Consider the following 23,013-nt stretch of genomic DNA (forward strand, 5'->3'; position numbering starts at 1 on the left):
TCTTAAGCAGGCTTAAAGCTCAACATTCAGAAAACGAAGATCACAGCATCTGGTCCCATCACTTCATGGGAAATAGATGTGGAAACAGTGTCAGACTTTATTTTTTGGGCTCCAAAATCACTGCAGATGGTGACTGCAACCATGAAATTAAAAGACGCTTACTCCTTGGAAGGAAAGTTATGACCAACCTAGATAGCATATTAAAAAGCAGAGACATTACTTTGCCAACAAAGGTTCGTCTAGTCAAGGCTATGGTTTTTCCTGTGGTCATGTATGGATGTGAGAGTTGGACCGTGAAGAAGGCTGAGCGCCGAAGAATTGATGCTTTTGAACTGTGGTGTTGGAGAAGACTCTTGAGAGTCCCTTGGACTGCAAGGAGATCCAACCAGTCCATTCTAAAGGAGATCAGCCTTGGGATTTACTTGGAAGGAATGATGCTAAAGCTGAAACTCCAGTACTTTGGCCACCTCATGCGAAGAGTTGAGTCATTGGAAAAGACTCTGATGCTGGGAGGGATTGGGGGCAGGAGGAGAAGGGGACGACAGAGGATGAGATGGCTGGATGGCATCCCTGACTCGATGGACGTGAGTCTGGGTGAACTCCGGGAGTTGGTGATGGACAGGGAGGCCTGGCGTGCTGCGATTCATGGGGTCGCAAAGAGTTGGACACGACTGAGCGACTGAACTGAAACTGAACTGAGATCCACACTGGATGTTAGCAAGAACAAGAAATCAACAGTTGCTGTGTAAGATGCTGAGATTTTGGAGCTGCCTGTCTGTAAGTACAGCATCACACAGCTCATCCTGACCAGTACAGCAGTATAGCATGGGAATCAAGAACCTGGGCTGTGGAATCTGACCAGCCTGGTGTGACTCAGAGCTCTGTCACTTACTATGTGAGAGATCATGGGCTTCTGGCCTTAATGTCCTCATCCATAAAATACTTATAATACCTACTCTTCCTAGAGAGTTAGACAAGAGTTGGACACAACTTAGTGACCAAACCACCACACTCTTCATACAGTGGCTGCAAAGACTTGAGTTGAGATAATATATATGTAACACACACTACAGTGCCTGGCATGTTGATTAAGTACTCACTAGATAGCAAGTGGCATTAAACTTTAGCACATCTACTTTAAGCCACTATGAACATATTTATATTATGGAACTTGGTGGCCCTGGATGTTCTAGAAAGTAAAGCATTCTAAACTCTGGGACAGCCATTTATAAAGTTCTGGTTTCTCCTAGAAAAATTTAGGAAAAGGTAAGAATTGTGGAACATCTCAAAGTTAACAGGGATGGGTGTGGAATGATAGTGAAGCAAGCAAAGGTATCTATGATTTGAAAGTAGAAAGAAAAGAAAATGGAGAGTGAGGGGAGACAGTGGCTGGAAAGGCTGGGTTCTAAATTAGGAAGATAAGAGACAGTAAGAAAAGGTTAAGTGCTGAGAACAGACAGAAAGAGAAAATAAGCAAAGAGCATGTGGGCCTAGAGCTTTGTGGATCCCAGGGCTGAGGGTGGAGATACAGCCTGGCCTGCTACACCTGCAACGCCTTGGAATACTGATTGATAAGACAGCAGTTCAAAACACTGCTTCAACAGTCGGTGCTTAAAATGCCAGGAGGCTTTGGACTTTGTGGTTTTTTCTAAAGGACTCACTTGTAAACAATATGGTATGCTGACTCCGAGGATCCTTCAGTCCCTAACACTCAGCTGTCAGGCATGTATAAATAACAGACTCCATGATATTGTCTTAGAAACTTAGATACCAACCATAAGATTCACCAAAGCAATGTTGACCAGGCCCTAGAGAGAAATATCTAACCCTAAAGTCATCATCAAGATTTTCATTAAAAATTAACCCTGTTCAAGTTAAAACTTGCTTAATATCTAAATTTTTGTGTAGTTATTTTGAGGCTTTTCAGGCACTTACTGCTCAATTTCAGTAGCTGAAAATAAAAATAAACACAAAAGGGAAAAACAGCAAATGTCCTGAAACAATTCATAATTTTTAAAAATCATGGAGATGGGACAGTTGTTGAAAAATACTCACAGATTGTATGTCATGATATAATAATCAGGTCTCAGTATCATGAGACTAATACTCTTCAAAGAATAAAAATATAACTAAAGATGCTGAAAATTTTACTATAAAAAGTGGACATTTTTATAATCCAAATAAAAGTTTCATCACTACCAGACCACTAAAGTTACACCCAAATCAGAAATGCACTAGCCATTAGAAACATAAGAGGACCCTTTCCCACTGATATTTGGCATCAAAGGGAGTCCTCTACAAGAAATTGTCAAAAAGCCAAAAAGAACTGGTTATTGCTCCAACTCTTTGAAAGGCATGTGGACTTTCCTTAAATGCAAGTTCTTCTGCTATAACTGCAATATTAAAGCAAAAGTGTGAGGTGTCACACAGGTCTAAATATGCTTTAAATAAAATATTACTAGCTTAGTACGGTTAGCCACCTGAAATAAATGGCGCTGAAGAGTGCTGCCACCTAAGTGACATCAATATTTCGATTCCGCTTTGGAAGCTTTGACCATCATTCCAGTCCAGAACCAAGGCTCCTCTAACAACAGCTCTGAGACAGTGGAAAAGCAAGTTCCATGAGGAGACAAGGTCAGCATTAAGACTCAATCTTAAAAGAGGAAAATAAATGAACTTTATGACATGTATATGCACAGAACTTTGATGAACAGTGACTATGAAAAAAATCCATTCTGTTCTCTTTTTCCCTCCCCCATCTCACCATTTCAAAAATAATCTGCCTTCAAAAGCATGTCAGTAAATCTGCAAGCTTTAAGAATAATAGAAACCATGTGCCCATGTGTTCGCCAGATTCATTTTTTATGATGTATGTATGGTCCTCTGCATTAAAATCAACAAATTTTTGATAAAGAAAGTAATGAAAAGAAATCAAAAGAATCCATTCCAAAAATTTCACATCTCTCAATCCCAACAGAGGACCTGAATGTATTAAACCTGGTCACCTAATGAAATTGGACTTGTGATCTCCAGCAAGAGGCACCTGTAAAGGATAAAAAAGGTGTCTGAAGTTTCAGTTGATAAAGAGTACAAAATGTTTTCAAGCCTGAGAGCTTTAAGCTAAGCACCAAAAATTACAGACTTCACATATTTAAGTTCTTTCCTTCATATTAAAAAAAAAAAGTTTTATAAAGATGTCAAGAGAGAACGCTTCTAATATCCATACATTCCTGTAACTGCAAGTGAAAAGATATTAAGACTAGAAAACAAGAATCCTACTTTAGAATATATAAAATCTACGTAACTGGTTCTACTTATCAGAACTCCCTTAAGGCTACAGAATTATTTAATCTCCAGGTAACCCCACACCCTCCTGTAGGGAGAAACACATCTTATGTTTCAATATCCATCCTCTTGTTTTTATTCTAAATTGGTTTTTAAAGGACAGAAGGCTTAAAGTTTCCCATTTAGCTTTGGTCTCTAAAAATAACTTTCAATCTTCTCCTTGCAACCAACGAGTTATTACAAAATAAAAAGCACTAAAAATGGAAGCTTAATAAGCTTCGAAACAAAAACAAAATAACACCAGGGAAAGCAAAGAAAAAGGAAGCCTGAACTGAAGCCCTAAGATGCCACAGAAACACCAACTCACGCAAGACAATGCACACTCCATTCCACAAACACACACACTATGAAAATGACGAACTAACGAATGTTGTTAAGCAACAGAAAGGAAAATCTAGGAGGAATGAAGGTGTGTGTTACTATCTTTTAAAAATTAAGAACTGGACTAACATCTAGATAATGTATTTGTATAAATTCTTATTTTTAAACTCACCTGATTCATTTTCAATTCCTGTTGTGTTCTGAAAAGATACACACAACAAAGAAACTTCTTTGATTACATGAGCCCTAAAAAGAAAAACAGACAATTGTGATATGTACCTGCCTACAAATTTACAGTGATTTAAAACCACATACAGAACTGTAGAGTCTGCTCAAAGGACTATTCATAAAGCAACTCCATGCTAGATCAACTTCAATCTACGCTAAGAACTTACTTTGCAGATTTATTATCTACGATAAAATAGATGTCTTACTACCCTTTACTGGGGCTTCATTGTACTCTACAATTGAAAGCAGACTCATTAGAATGACATCAGATTTTTGCTTTGGAACTGAAGCACACCTAAGAAGAAATAAATTAGCTTTGTTAGTAGAAACACAAAGCAGTGCTGAGTAATTTATTAAGCGATGTAAAGGTTCTTCTTTGACTTATATCAATACTGTGTTGAATACAAACACAATTAGACCCCTATACATTATTTTGTTTTTCAAGTTCCTCAAGTAGAAAGGGTGAGTTTACTAACATTTCCATGGAGATTTCTCTTTGAGAAAAAGACTGGAAACCTTGTAGTAAAATGCAAATATTTTAATAAAAGCTGTTTGGAAAGAACTACAATTACTCCTTTAAAATTTTTCTTCAATTTATTCATAGTATAGGAATGGAAAGACAGAATTATTTCTTGCAAACGCAAATGACATACTTGTTTCTAAAGAACAATCCCTGAAGACGGTCCTTTCTGCAACCTTCTGTCTTAGGAGTCATTCATAATACATGGAAATCATGAGAGTAGCACTGCCACTGTAATATTCTTGTTTTCATCATGCATGTATACACATCATTAAATAGAATTCTATTTCTTCACGGATTTACCTACATTCATGTTTCTTTCCTAGACGTCACAAGACTTACGTTGTACTTCATGTTCTAACTGCTAATACCCCAGGAAATTATAACTTAGGGACATTCTTCATCCTAAAATATACTGCCTGCCCCCTATCATCAAGAACAGTGCTTTGATATTTCTCCCGGTTTCATTAATAAGGATTATTTCAGGTTTTTCTCCTTGAGGTCTTTAGCCACACTCACCTGAACACCTTTAACAATCAAAGGCACTATATTTAAGTTAAGGCCTAGTCACCTGAACTAGTTTTTATTCATAACTGGCACAGGTAATGTATTTGACAACTTGCAATTTGTTAGAAAGCTCTGTGCTAGCCAAATCAATATACACTCTGCAGAAGTAAATATGCAGTGAATATGATTTCAGAAAACTGGTAATTAACCCATGAAGTTCATTCCTTTAACTTTATAATATTCAGCATCTTTCTCACATACATTTAACATGTCCTTCCTTAGCATACATATTCTTCACTGAAATTAAGCCTTTTCTATTATGGCTATTCAGTTCCACCAGGAGGGCCCTGGTGACACCTGAGGCACCCAGGAGTGAAAGAAACGGCAGGGATTTCATCTACCCTCTCACTACACTTTTATAAATGGATTTACTAACACTGGCCATGAAGAACTAGCTTTGGGGGGGAAGGAAAAAACCCCTGTAGTAAAATGCAAATGTTTTAATGAGAAAGATCTTTGGAAAGATGTTTTACCATCTCCTTTGCTCCGTCTTTTCCTTCTCATAAGAATCATTGATTATCATTAGGAAGCTTCTTCTAAGACAAGCAGGCTCTGGGCTACCATCACATAAACCAGCTCAGTTAATTTTCACAAGGTTAGTTTCTCAACTAATGACAGAGATTCAAGGAAGCTAAAATTACTCAGTAACTTTGGTTTCTGCTATGGCTTCTGAACCATATTTCACCAGCTTTTTTAGTCCTGCCTCACCTTGTACCTACTACATGCCAGGCTCTACTTTTGAGTAGTGAGCAGACAGATCCCTGCCCTCTAACAAATAAGCAAGCAAAACATGTAGTATGTCAGATAATCAAAGTGCTTTAGAGGAAAACAGGCACCTGGAGAGGGAGACAAGGATTATAATCTCTATCTCAACATTGGCCAGTGAATCCATCACATGGTCAGAGAAGGCCTCACTGAGAAAGCAGGTGAGGAGCTGAGAGTCAACAAGGGAGGGAGGAAAAGCATCATGAGGAGGAAGACTGTACACAGCAGACGAGAGGCCAAGTGCAGGACATAATGGCACAGAGTGGGGTGGGGAACAGGAGAGACAGATTGAAACATAAGCTTTGCAAGGTAAGCACCGTTCACCAGAATGGCTACAGCTTTTTCATCCAGAGATGGAAAGCCACTGGGAGGCTTACGGTGGCAGAAGCGACCTGGCGTGTCTTAGATTTAACAGGAGACTATACGGGAGTAGGGTGGAGGCAAGCAGACCTCTTAAGAGGCTAATGTCCCCATTTAGGCAAGAGATGATGGGGCCTTGGCCCACACAGCAGAGATGTGACAAGTCGGCAGATCCTGATCTATTTTTAAAATAGAGTCCCCAGGATTTGCTGCCATGTATGAAAAAAAAAGAGGAAGTCAAAGATGACACCAGGGTTTTCATCCTAAGGACATGGAAGGATACAGCAGCCATTTTCTGAGAAGCTATCTCCTTCTTTCCATCTGCTTTTCACTTATTTTCCCTCTTTATTTAATACATTTTCCCTCCCTTTTCCTCCCCTTTCATAGTTGCCAGCTCACAGGCACAAACCAAACAACTCAGATACTGTGACATCTAAAAATGAAGAGCTAAAATATTAAAGTACTTAAAACATCTTACTCTTTCATTTATTTCAATGAATCTCAACTTTTTAATGAAAAACTTGTAATTCAGATTGTTACATGAGTTAATAATAATCTGATTTTCTATACTGCCTATTCCTTCTCTGTCCAAATTAGATGGCATTCATCCTTTCTTCCGGAGAAGGCAATGGCAACCCACTCCAGTACTCTTGCCTGGAAAATCCCATGGATGGAGGAGCCTGGTGGGCTTCAGTCCATGGGGTCGCTAAGAGTAGGACATGACTGAGCGGCTTCACTTTCACTTTTCACTTTCATGCACTGAAAAAGGAAATGGCAACCCACTCCAGTGTTCTTGCCTGGAGAATCCCAGGGACAGAGGAGCCTGGTGGGCTGCCATCTCTGGGGTCGCACAGAGTCGGACACGACTGAAGCGACTTAGCAGCAGCAGCAGCATCCTTTCTTCAGGCTTCCCTGGTGGCTCAATGGTAAAGAACCAGCCTGCCAACGCAAGAGATGCAGGTTCAACCCCTGGGTCAGGAAGATTCCCTGGAGAAGGAAATGGCAACCCACTCCAGTATTCTTACCTGGGAAATCCCATGAACAGAGGGGCCTGGTGGGCTACAGTTCATGGGGTCGAAAAGAGTCAGACACAACTTAGCGACTAAATAGCAGCAACAATATCATTTCTTTCCAAAAACTAGAGAGACCTTAACATCTTTAAGGGTTCACTATTTATTCTTGATGCTGTATGCTTGGACCCTCCTCTCTATCACTTCTAATCCTAATTGCTAAAAACAAGACCCTCTTTTTTTTTTTCTTTCTCTCTCTTGACTAACAATATTATCAGATTATATATCTAAAATATTTTACAATAATGAAAAACATCGCAATCTAACACTGACTTCTCAAATGATATTTTAAATTAGGATATTCAACTATACTAAAAACAAGAGATGTTACAAGAAAAGAACTAAGATTTTGGCAGTGTCTATCAACACAGGACCACTGCATTTGGAGCTGAGTACTCACTCCAGTGCAAGACTGTCCCTTTCATTAAGGCCACTTAGCTCTGCACTGCGAAATCAATGCCAGCAGCTCCCTCTGAGCCACACATCCCCACATCCCCTTCTGGTGGAGAACCTCTGAACTGTAGTAATCATGTACTAGCTGCACCATGATAATACATTTTAAAGCAACTATAGATTCTAAACTCTGTTATTGGAATAACTTCCCTAAATTCCTCCAGGATTGCAAAACCCCTGTGGAAGTGCATGGCAGTTCTACATAACTTTTACATTCAGTGTTGACTTTAACAGCACTGATTTATATACCTACCTTTCTAACACAGTTATCTCAGGGTCTGTGTTTTATCAAACAAGGTAACTGCAAGTATCAATCATACCAGTATAGCGGCCGAGAGGAATCTTTCCACACCTACCAATGAAACTGAGGAATTCTATCAAACTTTAAATAAAATGCTCAATAATTAAGTGCCTCCAAATTTCCAGTAGTAAATAATGAAAAACTTAAAATCCTGGACTTTTGGGACCACAGATTCTTAGTTTCTTGTTTGGATTTCTATGCCTGACCAAAACTTCTTTAAAATGTCTGCATTTCCTTCCATTCCACCTGCTGATGTTTTTCAGATAAACTACATTAGACAGATTCACAAATTTAGAGCATGTGAATTTCGACCACCAAATATACTTCACTAACAGCACATACTCTTAGAAAACTAAAAGTTCGATCTTGATTTTACTGATCAAAGGTTTTAATAACATACATGTACTTAACTTTTAAAGATACTGCTTCCAAATTCTAGGATAAATCATCTGTACAAATATTTAATTTAGTAATATCATAAAGATGATTTAACTATATATAATCAGTATGAATACAGCAACAATAAAATAATTAGGAGGGTCTTTATTCAAATACTGGTCCCTTAGGAGATTAAGACAATCTGAACAACTATTAAGCTGCTGTCATCTGACACGGTAGCCAGAGACCAGAAAATCTAGAAATATGCAGGAAACCCCATACAAACAGGCAGTTCCAGGGTCAGACCATCCCTGCAGGCCCAGCCATACTTCTATCACATCATCTGAGATAATGCAGATCAAACAAAAGAAAGACACAGACTAACATTAATGCACTACATATAACACATCAAACTGTTGTATCTGTCCTTTGTAGACTTGTAAAGCCTACAAAACAATATGAAAAGCCATTAAAGAAAAAGCAATAGCAGATTCTTTAAGACTAGTCTAAGTCTGAGAGGAAGGGCAAAGAATTAGGAATATAAATATTTGATTTGCACATTCACTATGTGCACGCTAAGTCACTTCAGTTGTGTCCGACTCTGCGACCCCACTTTGTAGCCTGCCAGGCTCCTCTGCCAATGGGATTCTCCAGGCAAGAATACTGAAGTGGGTTGTCATGCCCTCCTCCAGGGGACGTTCCCCACCCAGGGATCGAAACAGTGTCTCTTATGTCTCCTACATTGCAGGCGGGTTCTTTACCACTAGCACCACCTGGGAAACGCACCTGTAAGTTACTGATATTCAGTTCAGTTCAGTCACTCAGTCCTGTCCAACTCTTTCAACCCCAGGGACTGCAGCACACCTGGCATCACCAACTCCTGAAGCTTGCCCAAACTCATGTCCATCAAGTCAGCGACGCCATCCAACCATCTCATTCTCTGCCATCCCCTTCTCCTCCTGTCTTCAATCTTTCCCAGCATAAGGGTCTTTTCTTTTGATTCAATTTAGGTTTGGGGAGCTATTTGGAAAATAAATTATTAACTAATGTTACTTTAAAATTATTTTCTTAGATTACAAATTCCACATTGTAACATAAAGATTGGAAAAGGTCAGTCTTTATTCCAATCACAAAGAAAGAAAATGCCTCGCAAAGAAAGAAAATGCCAAAAAACGTTCAAACTACCATACAATTGCGCTCATTTCACATGACAGCAACTAACCAGTTATGACCAACCTAGACAGCATATTAAAAAGCAGAGATGTTACTTTGCTGACTTTGTCTAGTCAAAGCTATGGTTCTTCCAGTAGTCATGTATGGATACGAGAATTGGACCATAAATAAAGCTGATGCCGAAGAATTGATGCTTTTGAGCTGTGGTGTTGGAGAAGACTCTCAAGAGTTCCTTGGACTGCAAGGAGATCCAACCAGTCCATCCTAAAGGAGATCAGTCCTAGGTGTTCAATGGAAGGACTGATATTGAAGCTGAATCTCCAGTATTTTGGCCACCTGATGGGAAGAGCTGATTCATAAAGATTGTGATGCTGGGAAAGATTGAGGCAGGAAGAGAAGGGGGCGAGAAAGGATGAGATGATAGGAAGGCATCATTGATTCAATGGACATGAATATGAGCAAACTCCAGGAGATAGTGAAGGACAGGGAAGCCTGGCATGCTGCAGTCCAAGGGTCAGACACAACCTAGTGACTGAACAACAACATCAAGACTCAGAAGAAATGAACTTTCAAGACTCAGAAAGCAACACACAATTTATGGACAAATAGTAAAACAGAAATAAGAGAACTGGCATGACCGCAGCAAAATTTTAAAAATCAAAAATATGGAAACATGGACTAAAAGAAAAAAAAGTTTTAAAAATATCATTGTGTAAAAGAAGTCTTGGAATGTTTATGACCTACATAAGAAAAGAAAAATAATTCTAAAACTAATCACTACATAAAGTAGATCTCTCATGGTAAATGAATGTCATTGTGGCAAACACTGAGATGATCAACCTTTTAGCAAAGTAGATTTACAGATTTACACTGTAAATCTTAACTTTCTCTGACCAAAAGATTCTTGCAGTCCCAAGAAACTTTTAGAAAAATAATTAAAATATCCAAAGCATGCCAACTTCTCAAAGGCAGTTTTCATTAACAAACACAGCTAATGTACTATCAAAAACTACCATTCACAATTCCTACCAGAAGAATGGAATCACCAAGTTACAATTTATAAACTCTAGCTATCAACATAAAAACATCGAGCATCCATTCTTGGGGATTAGAACAATCACATAATTCATAAATACTGAATCTGCCTAGGAATTTGCTAAATGAAGTCATTCATTTTCCTTTTCTAAAATTATACATATCACTGGAATACTCATCCAGAACATTTAGTTTCACACTGAAAAATATACCAACGTTACTTTAAAAAGACAATGTCACCAAATTAAATAAGCTAAAGTGAAAAATCAAAACTGGTATGTTTATCACTTTTATTAGGGGGTGTGTGTGTGTGTGTGTGTGTGTGTGTGTGTGTGAAGAGAAAAAAACAGATTTGAGAATACAACAAAGATTTGGCAACCCTGAGTGAAGTGAAAGTCACTCAGTCGTGTCCAACTCTTTGCGGTCCATGGAATTCTCCAGGCCAGAATACTAGAGTCGGTAGTCTTTCCCTTCTCCAAGGGATCTTCCCAACCCAGCAATCGAACCCAGGTTTCCCGCATTGCAGGCAGATTCTTCACCAGCTGAGCCACCAGGGAAGCCCAAGAACACTGAAATGGGTAGCCTTTCCCTTCTCCAGAGAATCTTCCAGACCCAGGAATCGAACCAGAGTCTCCTGCATTGCAGGTGGATTCTTTACCAACTGAGCTATCAGGTAATAACCCTTTGGTAAATCGGACAATATGAACTCTTACAGCTTAAAACTGCTCATGCCTCTCACCCTCTAGAATGATTTCTAGCCAAGGCAAAAGCAACAGTATAACAGCACATCAAGAGAGGAATTTCCCAAACTCAAGTGTGTATTAAGAGATATAAAGAACTTAATGCTCACAAATAAATCAGTAATTTATCCCATTTCAATAAACTGGTTTCCTCAGTGATACCCTGAAAACCACAGACAAATATCCCAGGGCCTGAGTCCCCAAATTCATAGAGCAGAATGTCCTGACAACCAACCTAAATAAGGAGGCAGAGTTTAAAGAATTTACTCCAGGTAGAACTTGACGGGCTCCCTGGTAGCTTAGATGGTGAAGAATCTGCCGACAATGCAGGAGCTGCTGCTAAATCGCTTCAGTCGTGTCTGACTCTGTGCAACCCCATAGACGGCAGCCCACCAGGCTCCGCCGTCCCTGGGATTCTCCAGGTAAGAACACTGGAGTGGGTTGCCATTGCCTTCTCCACAATGCAGGAGACCTGGGTTCAATTCCTGGGTTGGGAAGATCCCCTGGAGAAGGAAAAGGCAACCCACTCCAGTATTCTTGCCTGGGAAAGTACAGGAACACTGGAGCCTGGTGGGCTACAGTCCACAGAGAGCAAAGAGTCAGACACGACTGAGCAACTAACACAACACAGGAGAACTTGATATTGACAACACAGTTCCCCCAGAACTGAGAGGAAGACGAGAAGGTCTGCTGTTTCGAATGGCTTTAGAGCCACAGAGCTCTGATGGGATGAGGTTGATTACTTTTGTCTGAAATATCTCTAAGTTAAACAATACCATAGTAGAATATTTAATAAGAGACCAGCAGATAAACTAGGAGAGTAATATGAATGCAAATTTAGACTATGGTACGAGAAGGCAATGGCACCCCCTCCAGTACTCCTGCCTGGAGAATCCCATGGACGGAGGAGCCTGGTGGGCTGCAGTCCATGGGGTCGCTACGAGTCAGATACGACTGATCGACTTCACTTTCGCTTTCATGCACTGGAGAAGGAAATGGCAACCCACTCCAGTGTTCCGGGATGGGGGAGCCTGGTAGGCTGCTGTCTATGGGGTCACACAGAGTCGGACATGACTGAAGTGACTTAGCAGCAGCAGCAGCAGCAGGGGCCTTTTCTTCCCCTAGAATCTCTCTCCTTTACTTGAAAAAAAAATTTTTTTTAATATAAGGGAAAATTTTCAAGAAACACCTCTCTAAGCATTCACTAATAAAGAGCCAGCAATAAATATATAGCAAGTGCTGATTATTTATCATTTACCTGGTAATGTTAGGGATGGCTATCACATGCACTCTCTTACTCGAAAGTGAAAGGGCTTCTCTTGTGGCTCAGCTGGTAAAGAATCCACCTGCAATGTGGGAGACCTGGGTTCGATCCCTGGGTTGGGAAGATCCCCTGGAGGAGGGAAAGGCTACCCACTCCAGTATTCTGGCCTGGAGAATTTCATGGATTGTACAGTTCATGCGGTCACAAAGAGTCGGACATGACTGAGCAACTTTCACTTTCTTATGATTTTGATTAAATGTATACACCTATGTCATTATATTATGCTGAACATGTAATTTACTACATCAAAACTTTTAGGTTTTGTTTTGGGTTTCTACAAAAATTCTACAAGTGCTTTCTAGCCAGTCCCTGCTGTCTGATGAGAACTATGCACAGATTCAAGATCATTATTATAATTCCCATCTCTCTGCTGAAAATTATAACTAACCAACTATTGACTATGTATTCTCCATATATTCTGCAAAACAGCATTAAACTCAAAGAATTTCCTATAAAATGATGCTTTTGTAACATTTTCCCATGTTGGTTGCATTAAGAACAAAGAAAATTAAGCTGATTCTTTCCTCACACTCAAATGCCAAGCTTCCAACTCAAACACAGACTTTCTACAAGGAGTTGCCCCATGACAGCTCACTTCACAATTCCCCAAATAAAATGAACTTTCAATTAACCCCCCTGAGTTACTATTCTTCCACTGGAGTTCCCAATGCAGATGTAACTGATGTGATTGAACACTAAAAATTAAGGGACTTTCAGGAACCCTGCAAAACACTTGTGAATTTTCTGTGAAGGGGACGAAAGCTTCAGTACTGTGAGGAAATGGTCTTGCCACTCAAGTACGCATCTTTTCAAACCTGAGCGTCAATATAGTCATCTTACAAGTGGCTGCTCAGAGGCTTTCTGGTTTCTCCCATACAATCAAGTATATAGGAAAACTCACCCTCCACAAACTACACATAAATGACAAGGAGATTTCTGAAACTCGTGAGTGAACAACCTATAGCAAAATTACAAGTTACACCAGATAAGAGTAACAACTATATTTTGCTAAGATGGCAGGGTCAACAATCAGTGTATTTCTTGAGATTTTCTCCCAAGAGTTTATTATTATTTTGGTAGGGAGCAACTCTCCTGCTTTAAATGAAACCTGAAGTTTGGAGTCTATCCTCTAAATATGTAACTATTTCTAGTCTTAACAGCATAAAGTAACAGCAACACCTACTGTTTGCAGGGGCTTCCCCGGTGGCTCAGTGGTAAAGAATCCTCCTGCCAATGCAGGAGACCTGGGTTTGATTCCTGGGTTGGGAAGATCCCCTGAAGAAGGAAATGGCAATCCACTCCGGTATTTTTGCCTGAGAAATCCCATGGACAGAGGAGCCTAGCAGGCTACAGTTCATGGGGTCGCAAAAGAGTTGGACACGACTTAGCGACTAAATAACAACAACAAAAACTGTTTGCAGAGTGATGTTTGTGTACTGCTCTACAGTTTAAGTAAAGAGACACAGATGTATAGAACAGTCTTTTGGACTCTGTGGGAGAGGGGCGAGGGTGGGATGATTTGGGAGAATGGCATTGAAACATGTATATTATCATATGTGAAACGAATCGCCAGTCCAGGTTAGATGCATGAGACAGGATGCTCAGGGCTGGTGCACTGGGATGACCTGGAGGGACGGTATGGAGAGGGAGGTGGGAGGGGGGTTCAGGATGAGGAACATGTGTACACCCGTGGCGGATTCATGTCGATATATGGCAAAACCAATACATTACTGTAAACTAATTAGCCTCTAATTAAAATAAATTTATAAAAAAAGTTCTTATACATATATGAATTTTTATTGTTAAAGGAAAGTATGTTTCCTCAACTTCTCCACAACTCAGTAACTGAACAACACATTTTCTCAAAATAAATAATTAGTGGTTCTGATTTTAAGGTAAAGAGTAATGCCTCCCCTTACCTGGGGACTCAATATATGACACAGAGGATGAAGGACCACCTCTTGGTGCCAGCGGCTGGAGTAAGCCAAACAGTGCCCCTCTAGTCAGGGTCTGTGCCGAGCTCCACAGTTTTGTCCCACTGCAGATGGGACAGTTCTTGGGGGCATCTGTTGTTGTTCAGTCGCTCAGCTGTGTCTGACTCTTTGTGACCCCATGGACGCCAGCACGCCAGGCTTCCCTGTTCTTCACCATCTCCCGGAGTTTGCTCAAATCATGTCCACTGAGTCAGTAATGCCATCCAACCAGTCCTCTGTCATCCCCTTCTCCTGCCTTCAATCTTTCCCAGAATAAAGGGTGGTGTCTGAATTCCAGGTTAAAAGTAAACTTGACCTGTAGGAAATGTTCCTCAAAGATAGTGAAGGAGAAGTCAGTATCCACCCAGTCCCCTCCTGACACAAGTCCTGAGGGCCTTTAGAGAAAGATGGAAACAAGGATTTTCTTAGAAACAGAGCCAGTGAACGCATGTGGGCAGGAGGAGCCCAGGGAAACAGCCTGCTTCCAGGGCTGCACATCAGGAGGGCAGCTTTGCCCTGGGGTGGGTAACACGGCCCAGAAAGTTTGAGAACTGCCACAAACCAAGTGAGGCCTAACAGTGTAGGAAGGTTAAACTGACAGGTTAAGAGTGAGGAGGCAGGAGAGGAAAGGGCAGCCAGAAAGACTGGAGCCAGGCAAGCCGGCTAAGAATCTGGATGATAAGCAATAAACCTTTGAAACCCTGATGATAGCAGAAAAGAAACGAAAAATGTGACTAACGCTGCAGAGGAAGAATGAACAGAATGTGTTTTCTAACCTAAGAGGAGGTAAAAAGAGATGGTGAAGATGAGTTCAACAAAATCTGGAATGTGACTGCAAGAAGAATGAGTGTATTTTAAAGACAGATAAGCCAGGAGTACAGGTAGCATTTAAGTGGAAGGTGGCGAGTTCCATTTTACAGACCCTGAGAAGAGGGGCCAGACATCCACGGAAAACCACCATCAAACGGGAAAAAAAGTCCCAGCACAGACTGTCTTCAAGGAGGGGGACTGAGATTTAGAAGTCTTCAGCCACAAGGGGGTGCCTAGGGACAGAGGAAAGCATGTTAGTCGCTAAGTCGTGTTGCCCTCCAGGCTCCTCTGTCCATAGAATGCTCCAGGCAGGAATACTGGAGTGGGTAGCCATTCCCTTCTCCAGGGGATCTTCCTGACCCAGGGATTGAACCTGGGTCTCCTGCATTGCAGGCAGATTCTTCACCTTCTGAGCCACCAGGGAAAGACCCAGAGACAGAGGAAATCCCAAGGGAAAAAATACCCAGCAAGAGTGTAGAAAACAAAGGACTGGGCTTTGTGAAAGGCATGGAATAAAGTAGGAAAAAAGTTTCCCCTTTCACCATGTTCAGTAGAGGGAGGATGGGATAAGCAAAAAAACTTTAGGACTCAGAAATAACCTGGAAGAATTTCTCTTCCAAGAAACCCTTGTGCCACATTAGCCTTCAATGGACTTCCCTGGTGGTTCAGTGGTAAAGAATCCGCCTGCCAATGCAGGAGATGTGGGCTGGATCCCTGGGTAGGGAATACTCCCTGGACAAGGAAATGGCAACCCACTCCAGGGTTCTTGCCTGGGAAATGCCATGGACAGAGGGGCCTGGCGGGCTACAGTACACAGGTTGCAAAAGAGTCAGAAGTGACTTATAGACTAAAGAACAACCACATCCCTCAAAAAAAAAAAAAAAAAAAAACCTTTTAAAAAAAAATTTAAGCAAAATGCTAGTATTGTTTTTGAAAAACCTAAAGAATCTCAAATTGCTTGCTCACATATTCATCTGTTCATCTTAAAATACCTGAATAAAAGATAGAGGTAATCACTGTACTCACTTTCAAATACAAAGAGGAGAGAGAGGATAACTGTCCTACCCCTCCCACTGCCAGAAATAATGCCGTCCCTGAACACACCTGGGATATAGTTCATTCTGTATATCAAGGCAGCACTCTATTATCAGAGAATTGCACTGACACAATATTCATCTCCCAAAACGAGGGAACTGAGCTGCTCAACAACCTCTAACAAGAGGTAACAGAGCTTCACACATCTGTCCTAAGACTCCTTCCTTTTTAAAATTCCTTCTTTTAGGTATACTTTAATATTAGGCCTTTCAGGATGATGGCAAAGTCCCGAAAACAAATCTCATGGAATGGGAAATATTTAGGATCTAGTTTTCATACTGATCCTCCAGTGTATGTTTACTTTACGTGGTCTTAAAAGGCCTTATGAAATGGGCAGCATTCATACTTGTATATAATAAGGGCTGATGACTCTCACAACTCTTTTCAAATATTGATGGCATCATTTAAATTACTTGAAAATGCCAGAAAATTTTCCCACCAGAATTTAACATAGTCTTAGTGGAACTACATACAAGCATATATAAAATCTGTAGGTGTTACCAATTTCCAGACAGGCTGCCCATTGTAATCAAACTAACAGTTGCATTTTGCTTTCCATATTTCAGGCAAGCTATGCCAAGAAATAATTTAGCTCTTTCAAAGCAAAGCCTATCATATGATTTATTGCAAGAGGTACAAAATATTCTTTTCACCGAAATGGCTGGCAAATATATAAGTATTCAGTTGCATGTTCCAAAGGACTAATAAATGAAAACAGAGTAGATGACATGAACCAAGAATCTAAGAAAAAATATTATACTGTACTGAGAAAAATATTATAAGCATATTTCACTCCAAAAGAACCACATTTTTATTACATACAATAAATCTAATTCATGCTTCAGGGAAGTGGAGGTAGGGAAAGAAAGGCATTCTCTTTAAGAAAGAACAGTTAAATGACATAAGCATTCATTCCAGTGAATGAATGTGATTCTGTACATTCAGATATTCTGTCATTCAGAAAACAACTCCATTACCAAATGTGGTTTAAGAGCACCTCTCTTTTTTTGTTTTATCAGTGAGTTCTAACATTATTATTATTACTATTACAACTTATTAAAGACTACTTATGCCACGATAAAAATTCAATCTATACTATCTATTCTTTTAAAGAATTCAAATGAAGACTTGACAACTTACATTTTTCCCCAGGGGAAGGTGCAGGTTTCTCACAAATATCAATAACCTATCTTTAAGTTATAAAGTAACAAAGTTAGCTAAACACTGCAAAAGTAAATTTTATTTCTTCAGGACAAATTTTTCACTTTCAGTTCATAACCCTGAATTGTTTTTTTTTTGTTTTTTTTTTAAAAAAAGGAAATTTTAGAAAAAATTAGGCTTCTTCCTGCAGTATTCAAGGGGCTGCTCCACTAAGTTCCATTTTCTAGAAGACCGCTGTTTTTGTGCTATGCAGTATAATAGACCACAAGCTTAAATTATTCACCATGTTTCAAGTCTATGAAAATTTAAAGTTCATAATCATTTAATCTACATACTGGGAATGCTGATCCTATATCAGGAAAACTTCTCCATAGTTTCCATGTTACCTCAAGTTCCTTTATCTCTTGCCATGAAAGGGGCACCAAAGCAAAACTGCTGAAAGTGACCATTCAACAAAGTCATAAAATCGGGAGTGCCCTAGTAGTACAATGGTTAAGACTGCATTGCCAATGTAGGAGGCACAGGTTCAATCCCTTATGGAGGAACAAAGAGCCTATGTGCCATGCAGCACGGCCAAAAGATTAAAAAAAAAAAAATCAAATGGACAAAGTCATAAAACCAAACTCAGGAAAAGAACTTCTACCTGTAACAAGCCTATTCCCTGGCTTCAAGTGGAACTTCACATAAACCAGCGGCATATATTCTTAATAGTTCTTTGACTAAACAGATTCCATAAACCGCTTCTATGATTCAACCATCCAGTGAGATGGGCCTTCCTTTAAAGCAGTGGCTAAAAACTGGGGTATTCACCCTAAAGGGTGATTTTGCCCTAAAGGGACATCTTGCAATGTCTGGAGGGTTTATGGACTGTCACAACTTGTGGGGGGAGGGGGCGGCGGGTGCCACTGGCATCTGGTAGGCAAAGGTCAGGGATGCTGCCAAATATCCTACAGGGTACAGGACAGCTCCCACAACAAAGAATGATCCAGCCCCACAACCATGTTGAGGATAAGAAACCTTGTTTCAATGGGATCTAAGTACTACTTACAGTCACCCTATAAAGATGATATTATTGGCTATAAGTATAAGCATCTAATTTCAAAGGGAGAGAGCCAGAACAGTATCCCAGACCTCTAAGCAAATGCTCGGAGGAGCGAAGGCAAAGCTGATGAGCTCTAGGCAAACTGCACAGCCCTGGACAGATGTCAGCAGGATCTGCAGTCACCACTGTCGGGTAACGTCCCCATCACCTGGAAACTCCCTGGATCTACATGTTGCCACACAAGCTTGACAATTTCCCCCACTGTCCACCTACTCCCTCTTTGCTCCCCACTACGGAGTTTTCTAAGGCAGCCCACGGGCTTTTTTTTTCTTCTGTGCGAGGATTAAAAATAGCATGAAAAGCAAGTCAGAAGACATGAAAATAGTAAATAACCTAAGGTGCTTTCCATCCCGGAAAGTCTATGATTTAACAGGACTTAAAAGGTTTGTAAATCAGATCTGGAACTTGAAAAGAGATGGGCAGCTTAAAGAAACAGTCCCATGAATAAACAAACATCTAAGGTAAAATAATCATCAAAAGAATATTTGTGCAGATATATGTCTGTAACTGCACAGACCCAGATGAGGGAGAATAAAACGGAGCTGAAATGGAGCGCTATTTCTTCAAACTGCACTGGCAGGAAAAATGAGTCTTTAGAGGCTAAAAAACAGAATTTACATTTTTCACGTATCTTAAAAGATGACAGGGCTTGAAAATCCATAATAGAAAAAACTTTTAAACAAATCTTAACGAAAAGAAAATCTCAAGGTGTTGAAACCTTACTGATCAATACGGAATTGATAAATAAATTATGGCCCACCCAACACAATGTGGCCATTAAAAATCGCATTGAAGATTTAGTGGCAAGGATATACGCTCACAATATCATAAAGGAAGAGAGATTACAAACAATATATAGCATATGATATCTATCCTGTACAAAGCGCAAACATACAGAAGTGAATAAATATAAACAAGGAAAGAAAACATACACACGCACACCAAGAGACAGAAAGGAGGAGGTCTGCCAAAATGTTCACAGTGGTTATCTGAGTGGGAAGGGAATTTCTATTTCTATTCCTTCTTTGTGTTTTTCTCCATTTTCAAACTCTCCTAGAATGAGAATCTTTTGTTCCATTTTGTACTTACAAAACTAACACGTTATTACAGATTTACGCCCAGTTGTTTCAGGAACTGTCCACAAAATGAGAAAAAACACATGTGAACCTGCCGACTTTTCAATGAAAAAAAAAAACATCTTCAGAACCAACAAAAACGAACCTCTACTGAGCGCTTTGATTATGCACTTGGTGATTTTCTAAGCACTTCAAATATATTAACTTATTTAAACCAAACCAAAAAAGATGTGTAAAAAGAGCCCTGGAATACTAGAAGCGGTGCACAAACATCAGTCCCACTATGAATTTCAATCTCAGTTTCCAATGCTTGAAATGAGAGCTGGACTTTCTTTAAAGATCCTCTCAAGGCTATACTGAGATTCTACGTGTAAACAATGTGGGCAAACGAGTGTTTGTAAGGAAGCCTACAGGAGAACGAAGGGGCAGCTGCATGCCACCTCAAAAACAAGACCCTACTAAAAAGGAACATACAATATGTCTCTCAGTTCCTCCTCCTTAATATCTATACAACACATTTCATAACATGTTTAAAAAAAAAGGTTTAAAGGCCTACATTTCCCCAACATACTTGCATGCAACTGATCAAATCGAGACGAAGTCTGGCATCTTAAGAGAACCACTGAAAAGGTCTGTTTGTTATTAAAAGACTGTGACTGCTTTTAACAATAAACCTGTAGTAAACAAAAACTTTAATATTTTAATCGCCTTCTGGGTAGGGCCATTTTAGTGTCTGATCAGAGGGATTTAAAAGACTTAACTGGGATTCACCAAAACGCGTTCTGAAATAAAACCAAAACCCCAACAACAACGCTCAATGGAAGATGAGGGGCCAGCATGCGTGTCCTCTCTCTCTGGGGAAATTACAGCTGCGTAGTGGAGGTACTGTGGACTCCCCGGGTCAACGTGGAATTGTTTCCGAAGCTCGTGTCTGGACACACGGTGGACAGGGGTTTACGCGTGGGTCGGGAGCCACCACGGAGGTGAGGGGAAAGACGCTGACCTGCTTGGTCGACTTTGTGTCTTTCTTGCTACCATCAAATATAGGTTCGTGGGCATCTTCAGTAACAAAATGCGTAAGAGATAAATGCGCTGTTAAACACAAAACACCGGTGGGTCTGTGATGGGATTATGGAGGGAGAACGTTTCCGAGCTTAAACTACACTTTGTGGATTTAGGAAACACAAAGACGCGAAACACTGAACAAATTCATAATTCAAGTGTGAGAGACACGTTCTGTTGGAACACAAAAAAAGAGCAAGACCACTTGAAATTGGAACGGCCCTGGGACCGGTGGGCACCCTCGCGGACCCGGGACCGGGATCCCGCTGGAGTCGCAGCCGCCCGCCCGGCGCCGCCGCCCGGCAGCCCACCCGCGTACTCCCCGCGGGGCGCGCGGCTAACCAACGGCGACAAAGCGGACCCCACAACTTCCCCGCGCCGGGGCCCAAGGCCGGGCCCGGGTGCTCAGCGCGGGAGGGACGGACTCCGGCCGCCCGCGGGCCGCGCCTCATTGCAGGGGGCCCCGCGAGCGCGGGACGCTGAGACCTCGAAGGGGGCGCGCCGCCGGCCCGCCCGGCCCTGCGCGCCCGGGTCCCCGGCGTGTCGCTCCCGCCGCCGCCGCCGCCTCGCTCCTCGCGGACAGAGACTGGAGTCCCGGCGCGGAGCCCGCCGCCGTCCCGGAAGCCACCCGCCCTGGCTGCTTCTTACCTGGCTGCACCCGCCGCGCCCCGCGCCTCAGAGCGCGGAGAGCCGCCGCCCGAACCGCCGCCACCGCTCCGCCCGCCCCGGCGCCCGCGGTCGCGCCACCGCCATCTTGGCTCCGGTCGGAAGTGACGTCGGGCGGCGCCGGCCGCGCGACCTCCGGGACCCGCGCCGTCGCCGAGGGCCGCGACCCCCGACTGCGCAGACCCCCGACGCGCCTCCACAGGAGGACCACGACTCCGGCCTCAGACGCCCGGAGGGCCCCGACCCGGGCCGCCCTGGCTCCGAGATGTGTTCGCCCGGGAGCCCCGACTTCGGTTCTCGCTGGCACGACCACCGGGACTGCACACGTCCCGACACACGGCCGTCCTCACAGGGATCCCGAGGACCCCGGTGGCCAGGCCCGGGCTTGCCACCACCAGTCTGCCTGCACCAAAGGCTTAGGATTCTGAGCAATCGAAAGTTACTACGAGGACCTGGAGGGGAAAAGAAAATGGCTTCATCACTAAGTCCCTGTCAAATGAGGAAACATAGACCCCTTTCTTCACTCCTCTCTAAAGGAGCAGTCTAGCCTACCCCGCAAAGATCCAGCTCCAAGGGGAGGATGCAGCTGGGTTTATTTGTTCCCTCGTTGCTGCTGTTGCTAAGTCGCTTCAGTCGTGTCCGACTCTGTGCGACCCCATAGACGGCCTCTTAGCAAGCTCCCCTGTCCCTGGGATTCTCCAGGCAAGAATACTGGAGTGGGTTGCCATTTCCTTATCCAATGCATGAAAGTGAAAAGTGATCCTGAAGGTTTTCTCCCAAATTTTTCCCTAAAGATTTAATTATGAATTCAAGTCCATGACTCATGGACTTGAAAAAAACCTTCAGGATCTAAGATTAGGTAAAGAGTTCTTAAATTTGACATCAAAAGCACAATCCATAAAAGAAAATTTTTGATAAATTGAACTTAATAAAAATTTAGAACTTTTGCTCTATGAAAGGCCTTTTAAGATGACTAAAAGAAAAACCACAGACTAGGAGAAAATACTCAAACAGTAACTCAACAGTTTAAAAAAAAAAAAGAAAGTGAAAAGTGAAAGTGAAGTCGCTCAGTCGTGTCCGACTCTTAGCGACCCCATGGACTGCAGCCTACCAGGCTCCTCCATCCATGGGATTTTCCAGGCAAGAGGACTGGAGTGGGGTGCCATTGCCTTCTCTACAAGAGTATTTCTTGTCTGCTGGCCATGTGGCTAGCAGTGTGCTACATGCTGGGAGTAGTGCACAGAACATGACATTGGCCTTGTCCTGTGGAACTTAACTGTTTACAAATGAGGAAGTAGACAGCCTGGATGATGATGAGTGAATGCTCTCATGGAGATGAGCCTAGTTGAGTCGGAGCTGTCTATTATAGACTTCCGAGGAGCTACGTCTAGCAGGAAGTTGTCGGCAAGGAGTCCGAAGTTGGGGGGAAAGCTGCAGGCTGAAGATGAGATAGAAAGTTGTGTTCTATCCCATATGGATGGTATTTAA

The 23,013-nt window shown here is 41.8% G+C and overlaps 1 protein-coding gene across 4 annotated transcripts in view; it reads right to left on the reverse strand.

The window, feature by feature from the left end:
- PRDM2 (PR/SET domain 2) overlaps positions 1 to 21,590 on the reverse strand; it is a 133,053-nt gene extending 111,463 nt beyond the window's left edge. For all 4 annotated transcript variants that reach the window (XM_061383218.1, XM_061383220.1, XM_061383216.1 and 1 more), the window contains exons 1-2: positions 21,508 to 21,590; positions 3,839 to 3,912 (exon numbers count right to left, since the gene is read on the reverse strand). In XM_061383218.1, the coding sequence (XP_061239202.1) occupies positions 3,839 to 3,847 (9 nt within the window). In that variant the 5' untranslated portion in view covers positions 3,848 to 3,912; positions 21,508 to 21,590. The remainder of the gene's footprint in view (positions 1 to 3,838; positions 3,913 to 21,507) is intronic.
- Between the last annotated feature and the right edge of the window lie 1,423 nt (positions 21,591 to 23,013).

Source organism: Bos javanicus, chromosome 16 (genome assembly GCF_032452875.1).
Source record: "Bos javanicus breed banteng chromosome 16, ARS-OSU_banteng_1.0, whole genome shotgun sequence".
NCBI lineage: Eukaryota > Metazoa > Chordata > Mammalia > Artiodactyla > Bovidae > Bos > Bos javanicus.